This window comes from Sinocyclocheilus grahami, unplaced genomic scaffold (assembly GCF_001515645.1).
Source record: "Sinocyclocheilus grahami isolate Dianchi unplaced genomic scaffold, SAMN03320097.WGS_v1.1 scaffold283.1, whole genome shotgun sequence".
Classification (NCBI taxonomy): Eukaryota; Metazoa; Chordata; class Actinopteri; order Cypriniformes; family Cyprinidae; genus Sinocyclocheilus; species Sinocyclocheilus grahami.
The window spans coordinates 1,444,743-1,458,810 of NW_015505462.1; the positions used below are offsets into that span (position 1 = coordinate 1,444,743).

General features: G+C 37.5%; 2 protein-coding genes across 3 annotated transcripts in view; one reads left to right on the forward strand and one right to left on the reverse strand.

Moving 5' to 3' along the window:
• Positions 1 to 2,657, forward strand: part of LOC107600393 (interleukin-1 receptor accessory protein-like 1-A) — an 83,849-nt gene extending 81,192 nt beyond the window's left edge. Inside the window, exons 11-12 of one of the 2 annotated variants that reach the window (XM_016292282.1) lie at positions 427 to 471; positions 689 to 2,657. In XM_016292282.1, coding sequence (XP_016147768.1) covers positions 427 to 471; positions 689 to 1,410 — 767 coding nt within the window. In that variant the 3' untranslated portion in view covers positions 1,411 to 2,657. The remainder of the gene's footprint in view (positions 1 to 426; positions 472 to 688) is intronic. The other variant, XM_016292283.1, reaches the window with a different exon arrangement.
• A 9,414-nt stretch (positions 2,658 to 12,071) lies between these two features.
• On the reverse strand, positions 12,072 to 13,640 carry LOC107600435 (uncharacterized protein CXorf21-like). The gene is made up of 2 exons (XM_016292327.1): positions 13,573 to 13,640; positions 12,072 to 12,937 (listed from the first exon to the last, which is right to left on the reverse strand). The coding sequence occupies exon 2, from the start codon at positions 12,935 to 12,937 to the stop codon at positions 12,116 to 12,118; it is 822 nt and encodes a 273-aa protein (XP_016147813.1). The 5' UTR covers positions 13,573 to 13,640; the 3' UTR covers positions 12,072 to 12,115.
• Between the last annotated feature and the right edge of the window lie 428 nt (positions 13,641 to 14,068).

The window sequence follows — 14,068 nt, forward strand, 5'->3', positions numbered from 1 at the left end:
TAATGAAAACTCCTCGATCATTCATAATGAAGTGTGATATTTTCAGCTCATAATCATGATAGCAGCACTGGATTTATCTTGCTTCCTAATACTGCACAGTAATTTAATAATTTGTAATTAAATCTAATTAAACTCACTCATCAGCATTAATATGACCAGAACGCCTTATGTTGACTAGAAAACAGCTTGGTGAAAAAAAGAAAATAACTATTTAGTCTTTTTATAAAAACTTTCTGTAGAACAAAAAATTATAATTTTAACCAAATTTAACCAAAATGTGGGCAAGTACAATAATAATACTTTTTTTTTTCATTGCAAGCCATCCGAGCCAATTTGTGGCTTTGTGACACTGTTTGTTTGCATCATATGTCAGGTGTTTTTGCCCTGTAAGTGTGATGTGTCTGAAAGCTGAATGTTTATGTCCAGGTATGAGCAGTCAACATTACCAGGATGACACACATCTTCTTAGAGGTACAGCTTTGTTTGAATGCAAAAACACGCGTGCACACATGTACTGTGCGCACAATACGCACACATTGTGCATGCAGATTGTTCTTCATGAATGACTGTGGTTGTTCTGTCTTAAATGTGTGTTTGTCTTCAACTGTGCAGTATTTTCAGTCCTCATACGACCTGTTAGTTTGGTATTACAGTTTCTTTCTTTGTCTGTGGTGTTTATTTCCTGTAGCGTACATAGAGGACGTGTCCCGCTGCATAGACATGAGTAAACGCCTGATCATCGTGCTGACCCCGAGCTACGTGCTTCGTCGCGGGTGGAGTATATTTGAGCTGGAATCCCGTCTGCGCAACTCTCTGGTTTCAGGGGACATTAAAGTGATCTTAATCGAGTGTGCCGATCTGCGAGGAGTCATTAACTACCAGGAGGTGGAGGAGTTAAAACTATCCATTAAATGCCTGAGCGTGGTGCACTGGAACGGCCCGCAGAGCAACAAGCCCGGCTCGCGCTTCTGGAAGCAGCTCCGCTACACCATGCCATACCGCCGCCCCCAGCACACCCTCACCAATCACGTGCTGGATGCCAGCGAACCCGGCCCCTTCGCCGACCTGCAGACCGTCTCGGCCATCTCCATGGCCACGGCCACGTCCGCCGCCTTGGCGCCGGCTCACCCCGAGCTGCGCCCATCTTTGCGGAGCTCGTACCGCTCGCACTCGCTGGCACGGCAGAAACACTCACACTACCGCAGCTATGACTATGAGCTGCCCTTCACAGCTGGAGGCACGCTGCCGCAACAGCACACCTACTGCAACCTGCCCCTCACCCTCCTGAACGGCCAGCGGCCCGTCAACAACAAGACCCTGCGCCAACACAGCCTGGACGAGCACCACGGCAACAACGTCATGCTTCCGCTGCTGCCCAGAGAGACGAGCATCTCCAGCGTCATCTGGTAAACACAGAGAATCCGAAATGCACCCAGTTTGGGCCGCCTGGCACATGGTGGACTAAATAAACTGGCATACAGCACAGAACACAATGAGATTAGTGGTTTCCTGTGATCAAAATGATTGTTCTGTCCACACTAAGTGGGTCTGAGGATGTAAGTCTTTTGGGCATTGATCCGGCGGTGAGGGACGAAATAGTGCCGTACCTGTAGGTGTGAACTGAGCATATAAAGTCACACCACATGGAGGTATACAGGGTCTCGTGTAGATGTTAGCATTATATTTGTAGCACTGCTGTCTTCCTGTCTCCATGTTCGGATTGATCACACCATCTATTTTTACTCGTTAACGCTTGATGCTTTTGTTTTGTCCCTTCCTCTTTTTTTAGGTTTGAAATGGACATTTGATTGAGATTTTTTGTTTTTTTCTACCTTCTTTTGAAATGGACTGAAATACTCCTCATTGGATTTTAGCTACTGTCGTTTTGCTCAGAAGCTACTGCGTTTTGTTCTGTCCCTCTTTCTGTTGTCTGATGTAAGGTATGTATTTATGGTTTTAATTGCAACATTATCAAGAAGGAAATATATTACAAATTATGCAAAATATATAAAAGCCTAAATGGGTCGACAGAGGTGATCAGTGAGCAGTGCTGTCTTCTTTTACAAGAGGAACAACACCATTTCTCAAATATTAAGGGGATTTTAAATGATGAGAAATCTATTTTTATATCTGAAGAGTGCTGATTCTCTAACACCACAGGGTCAATGGGACAATGGGACTGAAGACGCTCTTCTTTGTGAATTTGGGTATTTTATACAGTTTGCTACATTGTTCTCATCTGTGGAGAAAAGGAAATGTTTTATGTTAACTTCTGAAACAATAATCAACTGCATTTTTGTTTGTATTTTTTTTTTATGCTCATAGTCTAGGACTTTTGATTCACAGACAGACCTTTTCACTTTCTTTCACATTTCTAATCTGTTTAACTCTCCGTCTGATGTCTTAACCCACTGGTTACATGCGTGTCTTTTTCTCCTCTAGCTGCTGTGTGACTCAGATACATGCTGGCATGTTTCACAGAGAAACACAGGCCTGTATACTCGCATTCTAGCATAGAGTCTCAAATAACTCAGCTTGAAAACATATCATATGATTTAATAAATGCCCACAGTCAACATGTATTTGTTGTATCTTGTGTAGAGGTTTTCCTGATCTAGGGGTTTTCACTTATGGCAGCATGTACTGACTCTAAGGGGGGAAAACACAAAGCTAGAATCAGAACCAAGAGGTTTGACAGTAAAAAGAGGTCTAACTGTATAAAACAAAAGAAACAAAAAAAATCTGAAACTATTCTTGTAATTCCTTTACTCCTGTTTTTCTTTGTTCTTTTTTAAATTCAGTTGCAAAAAAGTTGTTTATAAAATCATTAGAATTATGTATGAATGTTTACCTCTTGAGTATGCATAGAGACTAGTTGTGTATCCTGATTTGAATATTTACTGTATTATGAACAACAGCTATCACAGAGAGATATGTGATCTCTCTAGAGGCACAATCATTTTTCTTTTTATATTGTTTCTCACTGTGTACAGTAAAGTCACAAACCACTATAAGCTGGTCGGTGAAATTTTGTGTGTGTGTGGTTGGAGAGGTGTGTCAGACCTGATGTGAATTTTTCTCACAGTGGATTGTCTGTATAAGACACTTATATTTGAGAAACAAACAGCAAGTTTTAGGTTCTTGGTGAGCTGCTTAAATTGAATATTTCAATTATGCTTTACAACAAAATGCTAAATACTGGATTCTACAGCTGAATAAGCAAAAATAATTTCATATCATATGCATATGAATGCACCTCTTTAAATAAAAGAGAAAAACAACATGTAATATATGCACTTATTTCTGTATTGCAACAGACTGTGACATCTAAAAAGATTTTATTTTATGCTTTATAATCCTTTGGATTTATTATAGAATGGAAATGAGTCTGACAGTTACAATGAATAAATACATTTTTACCATAAACAGACTATAAGTAATTATTGAACATAAATAGACATATTGCCATAAGTAAAAACAATACTTAAAATAGTAAAGTGACATCAAAGTAACTTGAGGATAATTACTGCCAATGCAGCACTTTACAGTAAAGTTTAATTCATTAACATTAGTTAATGTATTTGGTATCATGAACTACCAATGAATCATACTTTTACAGCATTTATTATCTAGGTTAAAGGAATAGTTCACCTGAAAATGAAAGATGAGTTTGTTTCTTCATCAGAACAGATTTAGAGAAATTTAATATTCACCAGTGGATCCTCTGCGGTGAATGGGTGCCTTTACAAAAGCATTATAATCATTCAGATGACTACAGTCCATCAATTAACGTCTTGTGAAACAAAAAGCGGCTGCATTTATAAGAAACAGTCCATAATCCATAATAATTATTCCTCTAGTGAAAAAGTCCATCCCCTGTTGTCCTCTCACATCAAAATCCACCGATGTATTTGTTTAGAACTTTTTTCACTTGTAAAGAGTACTTGATCTGTGCATATTTCCTGATTCAGACAAGACAAACGTTTCAATGGAGAAAGCAATATTATAGATAGAGGACTTGTATTTTAGCTGGAAGTTAAAAACAGCTTTTCACTTCTGTAAACATTAATTGATTGACTGGAGTCGTGTGGATTACATTTGGGTCATTGTGATGTTTTTATCACCTGTTTGGACTCTCATTCTGACGGCACCCATTCACTGCAGAGGATCCTTTAGTGAACAAGTTATGTAATGCTAAATTTCTCCAAATCTGTGCTGATAAAGAAACAAACTCTTCTTCATCTTAGATGGCCTGAGGGTGAGTACATTTTCAGCTTTTTTTTTTTTTTTTTTTGCGTGGATTGTTCCTTTAATGTCCATTTATAAAAATACTATTGTTCAGTGTTAATTCATATTGCTTCAGAATATATAAAATTATGTTAATTTATACATACATATTACTTTATATATAAACTTAAAATAGTACAAATGGATTAGTATATATAGAAATTAACATTAGTTGTTAGTTTCATATATATATTAATTAACTAATGATAATAAATTGATCCTTATTGGAAAGTTTTGCCAGAATTTATATAATTTTGTTGCTCACAGGAATTTTCTAACATAAACTGGGTTTTACAGTAAAAAAAAATTCCCCCTTGGCTTCTTGTGGATGTAGTCAGTGTTGCTCTGAAAGTTACTGTCGATTATAGTGCAGAGATATTTAAAGATGATGACTGGCTTCACATCCTGTGCTGCCAGCTCGAGCGTAACTTTCTAATCATGGCGCCTTCGTCTTGGTGATATTAATGTGTAGGGAGCTGTTATCAAACCAGAAGACACGGCTGTCAACATACTGGAAATAGACTATTTACATCCTCCTAGCAAGCCACCAAAGCTGTATCATCAGCGTACTTGAAAGGAGCAGGTCACTGTTATTACACTGCACTTGACTGCTATATATTAACATGATATAACAGGAGAGATGCAGCAGCACACATCCCTGAGGAGCGCCAGTCAGATGAGGTGCTGTTCATACGGACTTGCTGAAGAAGCACTTTTGATGCAAAGGACCAACCTGCTGTTCACATTTACATCATGTAGGTACTTTGGGGTTGGACTGTATTAAATGCAGAAGAGTTAGTTTTGTTCAAATGCTGTTGGACGTTATCCAGCATAGGTTAGCCTGATAAGCAAAATGCAAGGTGTCCATAAATTCACCTTTTTCAGATTAAAATTCTTTCCATATACTGAAGAGGCCCCATGCATTAAAGGAGAACTGATGTAAAATCAATGGGTCAAATGGCATTAAAAGATGTTGCACATGGAGTTTTGGGTACAGGGTTGTAAGATGTCCTTCCAGGCCAGGGTTAAATGTTTCGAAAACATTCGAGTAAACACAGATCCCTGCTGTGCAACACTCCTTTAAACCCTTCCCCTTCAGCACATCTCAATAACCTTCAAACCTAAGCTTTTAAAACTACTCAGACCTCAGGCAAGGTCTGTCAAAACAATATTCAAAATTAGTTTAGGTGGACTTAACTTTTTCTAGTTTGATAGCTTGAATGCACATCAGAAATGTCAGCACACAAGAAAAATAAGTACAAGAGGTAATACAGTCACATTATTAACAATATTAACTACCAGATTTCTATCATAAAACCCTAGTTTTCTGTCTTCAGTAAATACAATGATAAAACAAATGCAAAATTGTTTCTTTTCATTTCATCCCCTTTGTAATCGTTAACATTTTCATAAGTAACTAATTTAATTACACATTTAGATTGCATAAATGTAGCTCTGACACATAACATTTTTTTTATTAATACAACTTACTTTACTGCGCTAATCGCGATGAACCAATCACTGTCATGTTATTATCAAATAATTGCTGGAAATTTTCAGGTAAATTTTTGGAATGAATATACACGTTTTATTGTAGGGGAGAGCAGGGTGATTTGAGCCTGGAGGGAAGTTTAGCCAGCCCTTGTTTCTAGACAACCTTAAACAAAATCGGTGGTATAACCACACATATTTGAAGATTTAGCATCATTCTGTGATGGAGAGGGGACCATGCAATACTTGGTAACTACATTTAGGTTCAAAAAACTGTTTTTTTTTTGCTGTTTAAAGGGATTTTTGTATGTCCAAGGAAACGTCCTGGGGTAAGTTGAGTCAGTGGCTCACCCCTTGATTATAAAGTGATTATAAAGTATTATTTTAAGGTAATTCTACATTATATTTCATTAATTTTGATTTTGTTGTTTGTTTTGAACTTGATTTTGTTCTGTAATTTTTAAATAGGCCTTGTATATGAAAATTGGCCACTGAAGTTTTTATGAAATTTAATTTCCCTGCAACATTTATGAGCGGGATGCTGAGTACTATTAACCCATTTCTGTAAGGTCAGTTGCAGTCTTTTTTTTTATTCTTCAATTTTAACTTTTTGTTCTGAAATTTTTTAATAATTTAAAAAACGCCTTCAGAATTGTGAACTGTATCTTTAAATACAACTTTTAAGAAGTCATACATCCATCCATTCTATTATCCAAATCTATACAGTCATGGCCAAAAATATCAGTACCCTTGGTAAATATTTAAATCTTTTATTTAAAAAATTCACAAAAATCTAACCTTTCATTGGATAACAAGAATTAAAAATGGGGGGAAATATCATTATGAAATAAATGTTTTTCTCAAATACACGATGGACACAATTATTGGCACCCCTAGAAATTATTATGAGTAAAATATCTCTGAAGTAAATTCCCATTCATATTCACAATTTTGAGCACTCCAGGGTGATTATGAACATGAAATTATCCAGCCATGGCTTCCTGTTTCACAGAAATATAAATAGGAGGGAAAACAAAGCCCAAATTCCCTTAATCATCCATCACAATGAGACAAAACAAAGAATATATTTCTGATGTGCAGCAAAAGATAATTGAGCTTCACAAATTAGTGAAGTGGCTTTAAGAAAAGAGCTAGAGCAGTGAAAATTCCCATTTCCACCATCAGGGCAATAATTAAGAATTTCCAATTAACAGAAAATGTTACGAATCTGCCTGAAAGAGGACGTGTGTCTATATCATCCTAATGCACGGTGAGGAGGAGAGTTTGAGTGGCTAAAGACTCTCCAAGGACCACAGCTGGAGAACTGCAGAAAATAGTTGAGTCTCAGGGTCAGAAAACCTTTAAAAAAAATTGTCAAACAGCACCTACATCACCACATGTTGTTTGGGAGGGTTTCAAGAAAAATTATTCTCGCTCATCCAAAAACAAACTCCAGCATATTCAGTTGTCAGACACAACTGGAACTTCAAATGGGACTGGCTTCTATGGTTAGATGTAACTAAAAAAGGAGCTTTTTAGCAGCAAACACTCAAGATGGGTTTGGTGAACACAGGGATAAAAAGTACCCCATGTGTACAATGAAATATACTGCTGTATTTTTGATGTTGTGGGCCTATATTTCTGCTGGAGGTCCTGGACATCTTGTTTAGACACATGGCATCATGGATTCTATCAAATACCAACAGATAAAAAATCAATAAATGACTGACTCTGTTAGAAATCTTATAATGGGCCATGTTTGGATCTTCCAACCGGACAATAATCCAAACACAAACCTCAAAAACATCACAAAAATGGGTCACTGAGCACAAAACCAAGCTTCTGCTATGGCCATTCCAGTCCTCTGAGCTGAACCTTATAGAAAATGAGTGTGGTGAACTGAAGAGGAGACGCACCATCATGGAGCTGGGAATCTGAAGGGTCTGGAGAGATTCTGGATGAAGGAATTGTCTCTGATCTCTTGTCAGGTGTTCTCTAAACTCATCAGGCATTATAGGAGATCATTTAGAGCTGTTAAACTGGCAAATGGAGGGTTCAAAAAGTATTGAATAAAAGGGTGCCCGTTAATTGTGGCCAATGTGTATTAGAGAAAAACATTTATTTCATAATGATAATTCCCCCCATTTTAAATTCTTGTTATCCGATGAAAGGTTAGATTTTTGTGAATTTTTTTTCAATAAAAGATCAAAAGGATTAACAATGCAGATTTTTGGCCATGACTGTATGTCCTTATTAGGGTCGTGGGGAGCTGGAGCCTAACCCAGCGTCTTGAGCCACAGGTGAGGAAACTCTCTGGATGAAAGGCCACATCACAAGGCTCACACATTTTAAGAAGTCGTTTTTATTGAATTTCGATTCCTTTGATATAGCATGAAGTGAAAATGTTCAGTTTTACTTCAGCATAATCAGTGGCACAGTTTTAACTCCATGTGGCTCAACTTACCCTCTCCCTACTGGAGGTTCAACTCACCCCGCTTTCCCCTGCATATGAAATGTCTTTATTCAAAATGTAAGATTTAAATGCGGCTTAAAGCGCCCCCTTGAGGACGACACGTGTGATTCACAAGGTGTTCAAGTAGGCGGCGATAATACACCACTTCTGTAACGAACCAAAGTGAAACAAAACAGAAGAAGAGTAGGTAGAGGCGCTCAAATCATGGCACAAAAGTCTCAGCCAAGAGATGAACAGACAACACCCATTAAAACAGCAGCAAATGCGTGTAGGCTGTGTGATCAGAGTTTAAATCCATCCAGATGTAATAAATACAGACTGTTTCACGGACGTAAGCTTGCGAACAAAGCGGATTACACGATCGTGCTGGAGGTATTTGTTAGCAAACTTCAGGACACGACTCCGGCCATCTGCGGCTCATGCAAAACTCTGTTATTGCGGTGCAAGCGCGTGTCCAAAGACGCAGAACGAATTAAAATGCTCATTGAGGATATGTGGAAGAAGACCAGAGAGAAACGGTGTGCGACTTCAATTCCTACACAAGAAGTGAAGAGACGAGAAGTGATGGACAGCATCATATAATGATGACAAAAACACTGCGTTCTCCTCCACTGACAGCGCTGCTGCTAAAGGATCCGACAATACTGTAACAAAGTCGCTGTCAAAACACGTTACTTCGCTATGGAGGATAATACACAGTCAAATGTTGACTATTTCTTGACAAATTCTTGCCAGAGGCCAGATTTATGCAGGCAAACTATATTAAATGAATTAAGATTGTGATATACCGTATATAATCTGCTATGTAATAAAATTGTAGTCTAAACATTACTTGCCTACTATGTTTAAAATAGTAAATAAACAGTAGGTATTACTCCTCCATAAATGTTTCAGACACTAGTGTGCTGCACTATTGTCATGTGCCCTCATCAGATTGGATATATATTGGTGCTGTCTAGTTATCACGTGGAAATAAATATGGTTATTTAATTTTTGATTCAGTTTCGTGTAAAAATGGCTGTTCAGAAAAGCACACTCTGTCATCCTTACAGTACCTGCGTTTTCTAGTATGTATATGTGAGTCAATATGGGAAGTGGGACCACTGATTTTTTTTTTTTAACAATACATTTGTTTGTATTGTGACTAGATGTTTATAATGAGCTGTTAATTTCTCAAAACTACATCAAAACATTTTACAGGTGAAACTAAGAACATATGAGGAGTTTCGACAGACTTTGCTTCAAACTGCAAAACATATTAAGGTCAGAATTAAACTATGTTTTCGGGTTATTTGAAAATGTTTATAAGTATATCTAACTTATTTCTCAATGCAGAAGTAGCCATTTCCTGTGAATGTGTAAGATTTCTGATTCATTAGCTGCTATAGGTAAATAAATGGTCTGTCATTCATTTTTCCTCTGTCTTTTATTACATTGTATATTTTTAAAACAGGGACACTAATCGGACTGTACTGCTCAGTAATAAATAAATAAATATAGACTTACAAACCAACATGAAAAAATAAATTGTGATAAAATTCTGGATCACGATCCTGCCTGAAAAATAAATCAATATGATATTTTTGCCATATTGCTCACCCCTAAATATAAGTTTTATTTGCACCACAAACCAATGTGTTTATGATTACTATAATAATATTATTGTTGATCATAATAATGTGAAATAGTTTGCAGTATCAGGCAACATAAATAACTGTTTTTGTACAGCTAATTGGAAGGGGTAATTCAAGTTAAAAATGGCTGGACACACACTTGCATTAAATAATAATGTGGATAGACTGTAGTGTTACCAACTGTAGTGTTGTGTATTTGTCTGAAATGTATTTTGTTTCAGTTTCAGGCTCAGCACATAGAGAGGCAGATTAAGGAGGAGTTTGAGAAACTTCACCAGTTTGTGTTGAAGAGTCAATAAGGATAACTAAACTGTGGAAGGAAGAACAGCAGAAGGGTCAGACAGTGAATGAGAATATTGAGAAAATGAACACAGACATTGTCTGATATCTATCTACATAGAGGAGGAGATGCAAACTAAAGATGCTTTATTCCTACAGGTATGAAGCATGTGTATTTACTTACAGCAGATTCAGTATCCTGGACACAAATGCAAAAAAAAGTTGTTTTTGTAAATTAACTTAAGTTTTGTTGTAGGTTTGTATCATTTACAAACTTCTGTGTTACAGAAGATGCAGAAAACTTGATTACAGTGAGTAAAGAGCACAACAATGAATTCAGCTCCATAAGAGTCATTTGTTTTATTTCATGTTTATGTGTCTCTTTCTTAAGCTTCTGTGACCTTTAACCCCAACACTGCTCATTGTAATCTCATCCTGTCTGATGACCTGACCAGTGTGAGGTACAGTGATGAGGAACAGACACTTCCTGATAATCCAGAGCGATTCAACATGTTTGCGTGTTCTGGGCTCAGTGGGTTTTGACTCTGGCTCGCACTGATGGGACGTTGAAGTCGGAGACAGTACAGGCTGGTTCTTCGGAGTGATGGCTGAATCTGCTCAGAGGAGGAATAAAATATTCTCAAGGAGTGGAATCTGGCTGGTGGCTCATTTCTTTGGTGAATATAAAGCACATGAACCACCACAATCACCAACTCTCCTCCCAGTGAAAGAGAAACTGCAGAGGATCAGGAGTTCAGATGGGCTGGGACAGTGGAAAGCTGTAGTTCTCTGACCCTCTTACTGACACACACATACACTCCTTTACACACACTTTCACTGAAAGATTATTTCCATTTTTTGGTGTTGGTTGTAACATTTCTCCTCTGCTCATGTAAATTCCTCAGTAAAAAGAACTCACTGTAGATCAAATTATTAAACTTAACACCCAGTTGTCTTCATTTAGTAATCTTTGACTCTGCTGCTGATTATGTTTAGTCATTTATGATAGATAGATAAATAAATAAACATGCTCATTGACCTTTTGATGCTAAGTCTATTAAAAGGCATGTATATATTTAAAGGGATAGATACCCAAAAATGAAAGTTCTGTCATCATTTACTCACCCTCAAGTTGTTCCAAACCTGTACAAATTTCTTTCTATTTATTTTTCTAAAATCAATGTGTTTATATGAAGAAAGAAATCCATAATTGTGCCTATTTATAAGTTACATGTCTCGTTCAGGTTAGGCCATTCAAAATTTACCTCTGATTGGATTGACAATGACAAAGTGACTTTTTTTTTATAATTTGTGATTACTGGATTTTTCTTTTATTATTTGCGATTGCTTTCACAGCAGTTGTTATTGGCAACTAAAACTATTAATAACCTTAATTATAATTTTTGGTAATTATGCTGAGATAAAATGACAATTTTATATGAATTCTTCAACTTAAAAAAATTAAATAATTAAAAAATAATGAAAATTAGAAATGTTGCCTTGGCAGTTAATTAAAATGTTTATGTACTTAAAGTTCTAAAACTAAAATGAAAATAAATTAAGGCTATATAGGAATATGACAAAAGCAAATAAAATGAGTAAATTTTAAATGAAAACTGCACATGTAAAAGCTCATTTAAAACATGAATCAATAATATAATTACAATTTTTAATGAAACATTTTAAAACTTGGCAAATTATTTTATTAATTTATTCATCCGGACTTTCAATGACTGTGGGAACCCTGAATAATCAACCATTTGAATTACAAATTGTATTTATTTAGCATTTTCAGAAATACTATTACTTTAGCATTTACATAATCACTGATTAACATGCTAGTTTCAAGCTAAGCTATTACACGTTACACATCTAAGTCCATCTTCTTGGTCTTAATGCCACAAAGATTTTTTCCTCCTCTCTGTCTTTCCATCTCTTTCCACTATCAAACTCACTTTGTCTCAGTGGAGATCTGCAGTAGAGGGGTGCTGATTTCACTGGACTGGTAACCGCTGGTGACTCTAAGCAGGCAGCTGAGGAGCATGTCTTTGGCCCGTGCCGTCTCCATGTTCTGCTCACGGCTCAGCTGGAGAGTCATCTGATCCAGACTGGTCTGCAGTAACTCAGAGGCCATGACGGGCCTGGTCACCACGGGTCCCTCAGTCAGGTACTGCTTGTACAGCTCCAAAAGCTTCTGTTCCAGGTAGCCATTGAGCTGTGAGTTAGAGAGGGGCTGGCTGCACTGAAGAAGAGAGGGAAGCTCACGCCCGCTTTCTTCCCTCCAGCGCCTCGAACTCCTGTATTCGTGGACCAGAGGAGGCAGGAGGGAGGGGGAGGGAACATCTCCAGACAGGAGGAAGGGCCCAGGCTGGGGGTCTTGAATGAGATTGCCCTGTACATCCCCTGTGCAGGGGCTGAGCGGCAGCACCTGGCCACCAGCAATATGTAAATCGCTGTAATGCTGGCAGATGCTGTGGCAGCATGAAGGCACCAAAAAGGCCTCTGCTTCTGGGGCGTCTGCAAGCCTGGGAATATCCACACCTATGGCCAGTTGCCATCCTGCCTCAGGGTCCGTGGAGGAAGGATGAGCATCGCTCTGCTGGGTCTTGGTCCAGGTTGTATTTTCTAGAGATGAGTGGACGGAGCTTTGTGCTGAGAGGAGGCAACTTGGCAAAGACGATGATAGCACTGTGACCGTGCAGCATGTTAGGGGATTTACACACTCACGTTCAGCTTCAAACACCAAACTCCACAGCTTACCTTCACACAACATCTACAGTACACAAACACAGAAGATAAATCGGTTCACACTGAACTCAGATGGCCTAGCATTCAACAGTTTAAGGTCAGAAAAGAAAGAAAGAAATACTTTGTGCAAGGATGCATAATATTCATCAAAAGTGACAGTAAAGACTTTACAGAAATTTCTATTTCAAATAAATGTTCTTTAGAATCCGGGAAAAATGCATCACAGTTTCCACACAAAATAATGAGCAGCAAGAAAAAAATGTCTTCAGAATTTTAGAATGATTTCTGAAGTCTGGAGTAATGGATGCTGAAAATTCAGCTTTGCCATCACAGTAATTAAAATAATTATTATGAATTGTAATAATATTTATAATAATATAAAACTGTATTTATAGATACACTACACACTTGGTGGGCCACATGAAATCACAAGGCTGTATGTGGCCCATGGACAAAAATATCATCGCTTAGTCCATCTCACATTACCCCAAGAATATAAAGTTAAAGTAATCTAAGACATTTTTGCATCTTTCACAATTTACTGTGATTGTCATTACCCAATACTTCAGACCAATTAAGAAGACTAGAATCCAGCTAGAATGTGGAAGACAAAAGGAGGATTATGGTACATAGATAGACAGACAGTTCCCTAAAGCTTACCTTTTTTTCTACTGAAGAATTTCTGATTGTTGAGCTGTGGTGGTTCTGTACAGTTCTGTCTCTTTCTCTGAGTCTCCGCCGTTTTTAAGCACTGCTGTAGTGGTTTTTATTTCACTGTAAGTGAAAGTTATGCTATAGTTGTTCAGTTTTATGCTCCACTGAGGGAGGAAGTGAAAGTATTATGAAATTCTGTCTTCCATGTAAATTTGGAACCATATTTATGTGCATTTATAAATGCCTGTTCTCATGATCCAAGCTTGTTATATTCATTACAATAGACTTAAATGAGCTGTTCAATTTGTGTAATGTGCTATTATCCATCAACAGGTTGAGTATTTCCACACACCTCAGACCAGCACACCTCCTTTGCCGTTTCCCCTAGATTTCCTGTTTTTGTAAGAGGAGGTCGTTAGTAATTTCCATAATGGAGTGTCTTTAAGTACATAAAACATAAAAGCTATTGTGGTGAATAAAAGGACTGTCTGTGCTAATAGGA

What these genes read in the sequence shown, in the direction of transcription:
- LOC107600435 (XM_016292327.1), bottom strand. Translation starts at nt 12,937, where the DNA reads ATGTTGTGTGAAGGTAAGCTGTGGAGTTTGGTGTTTGAAGCTGAACGT.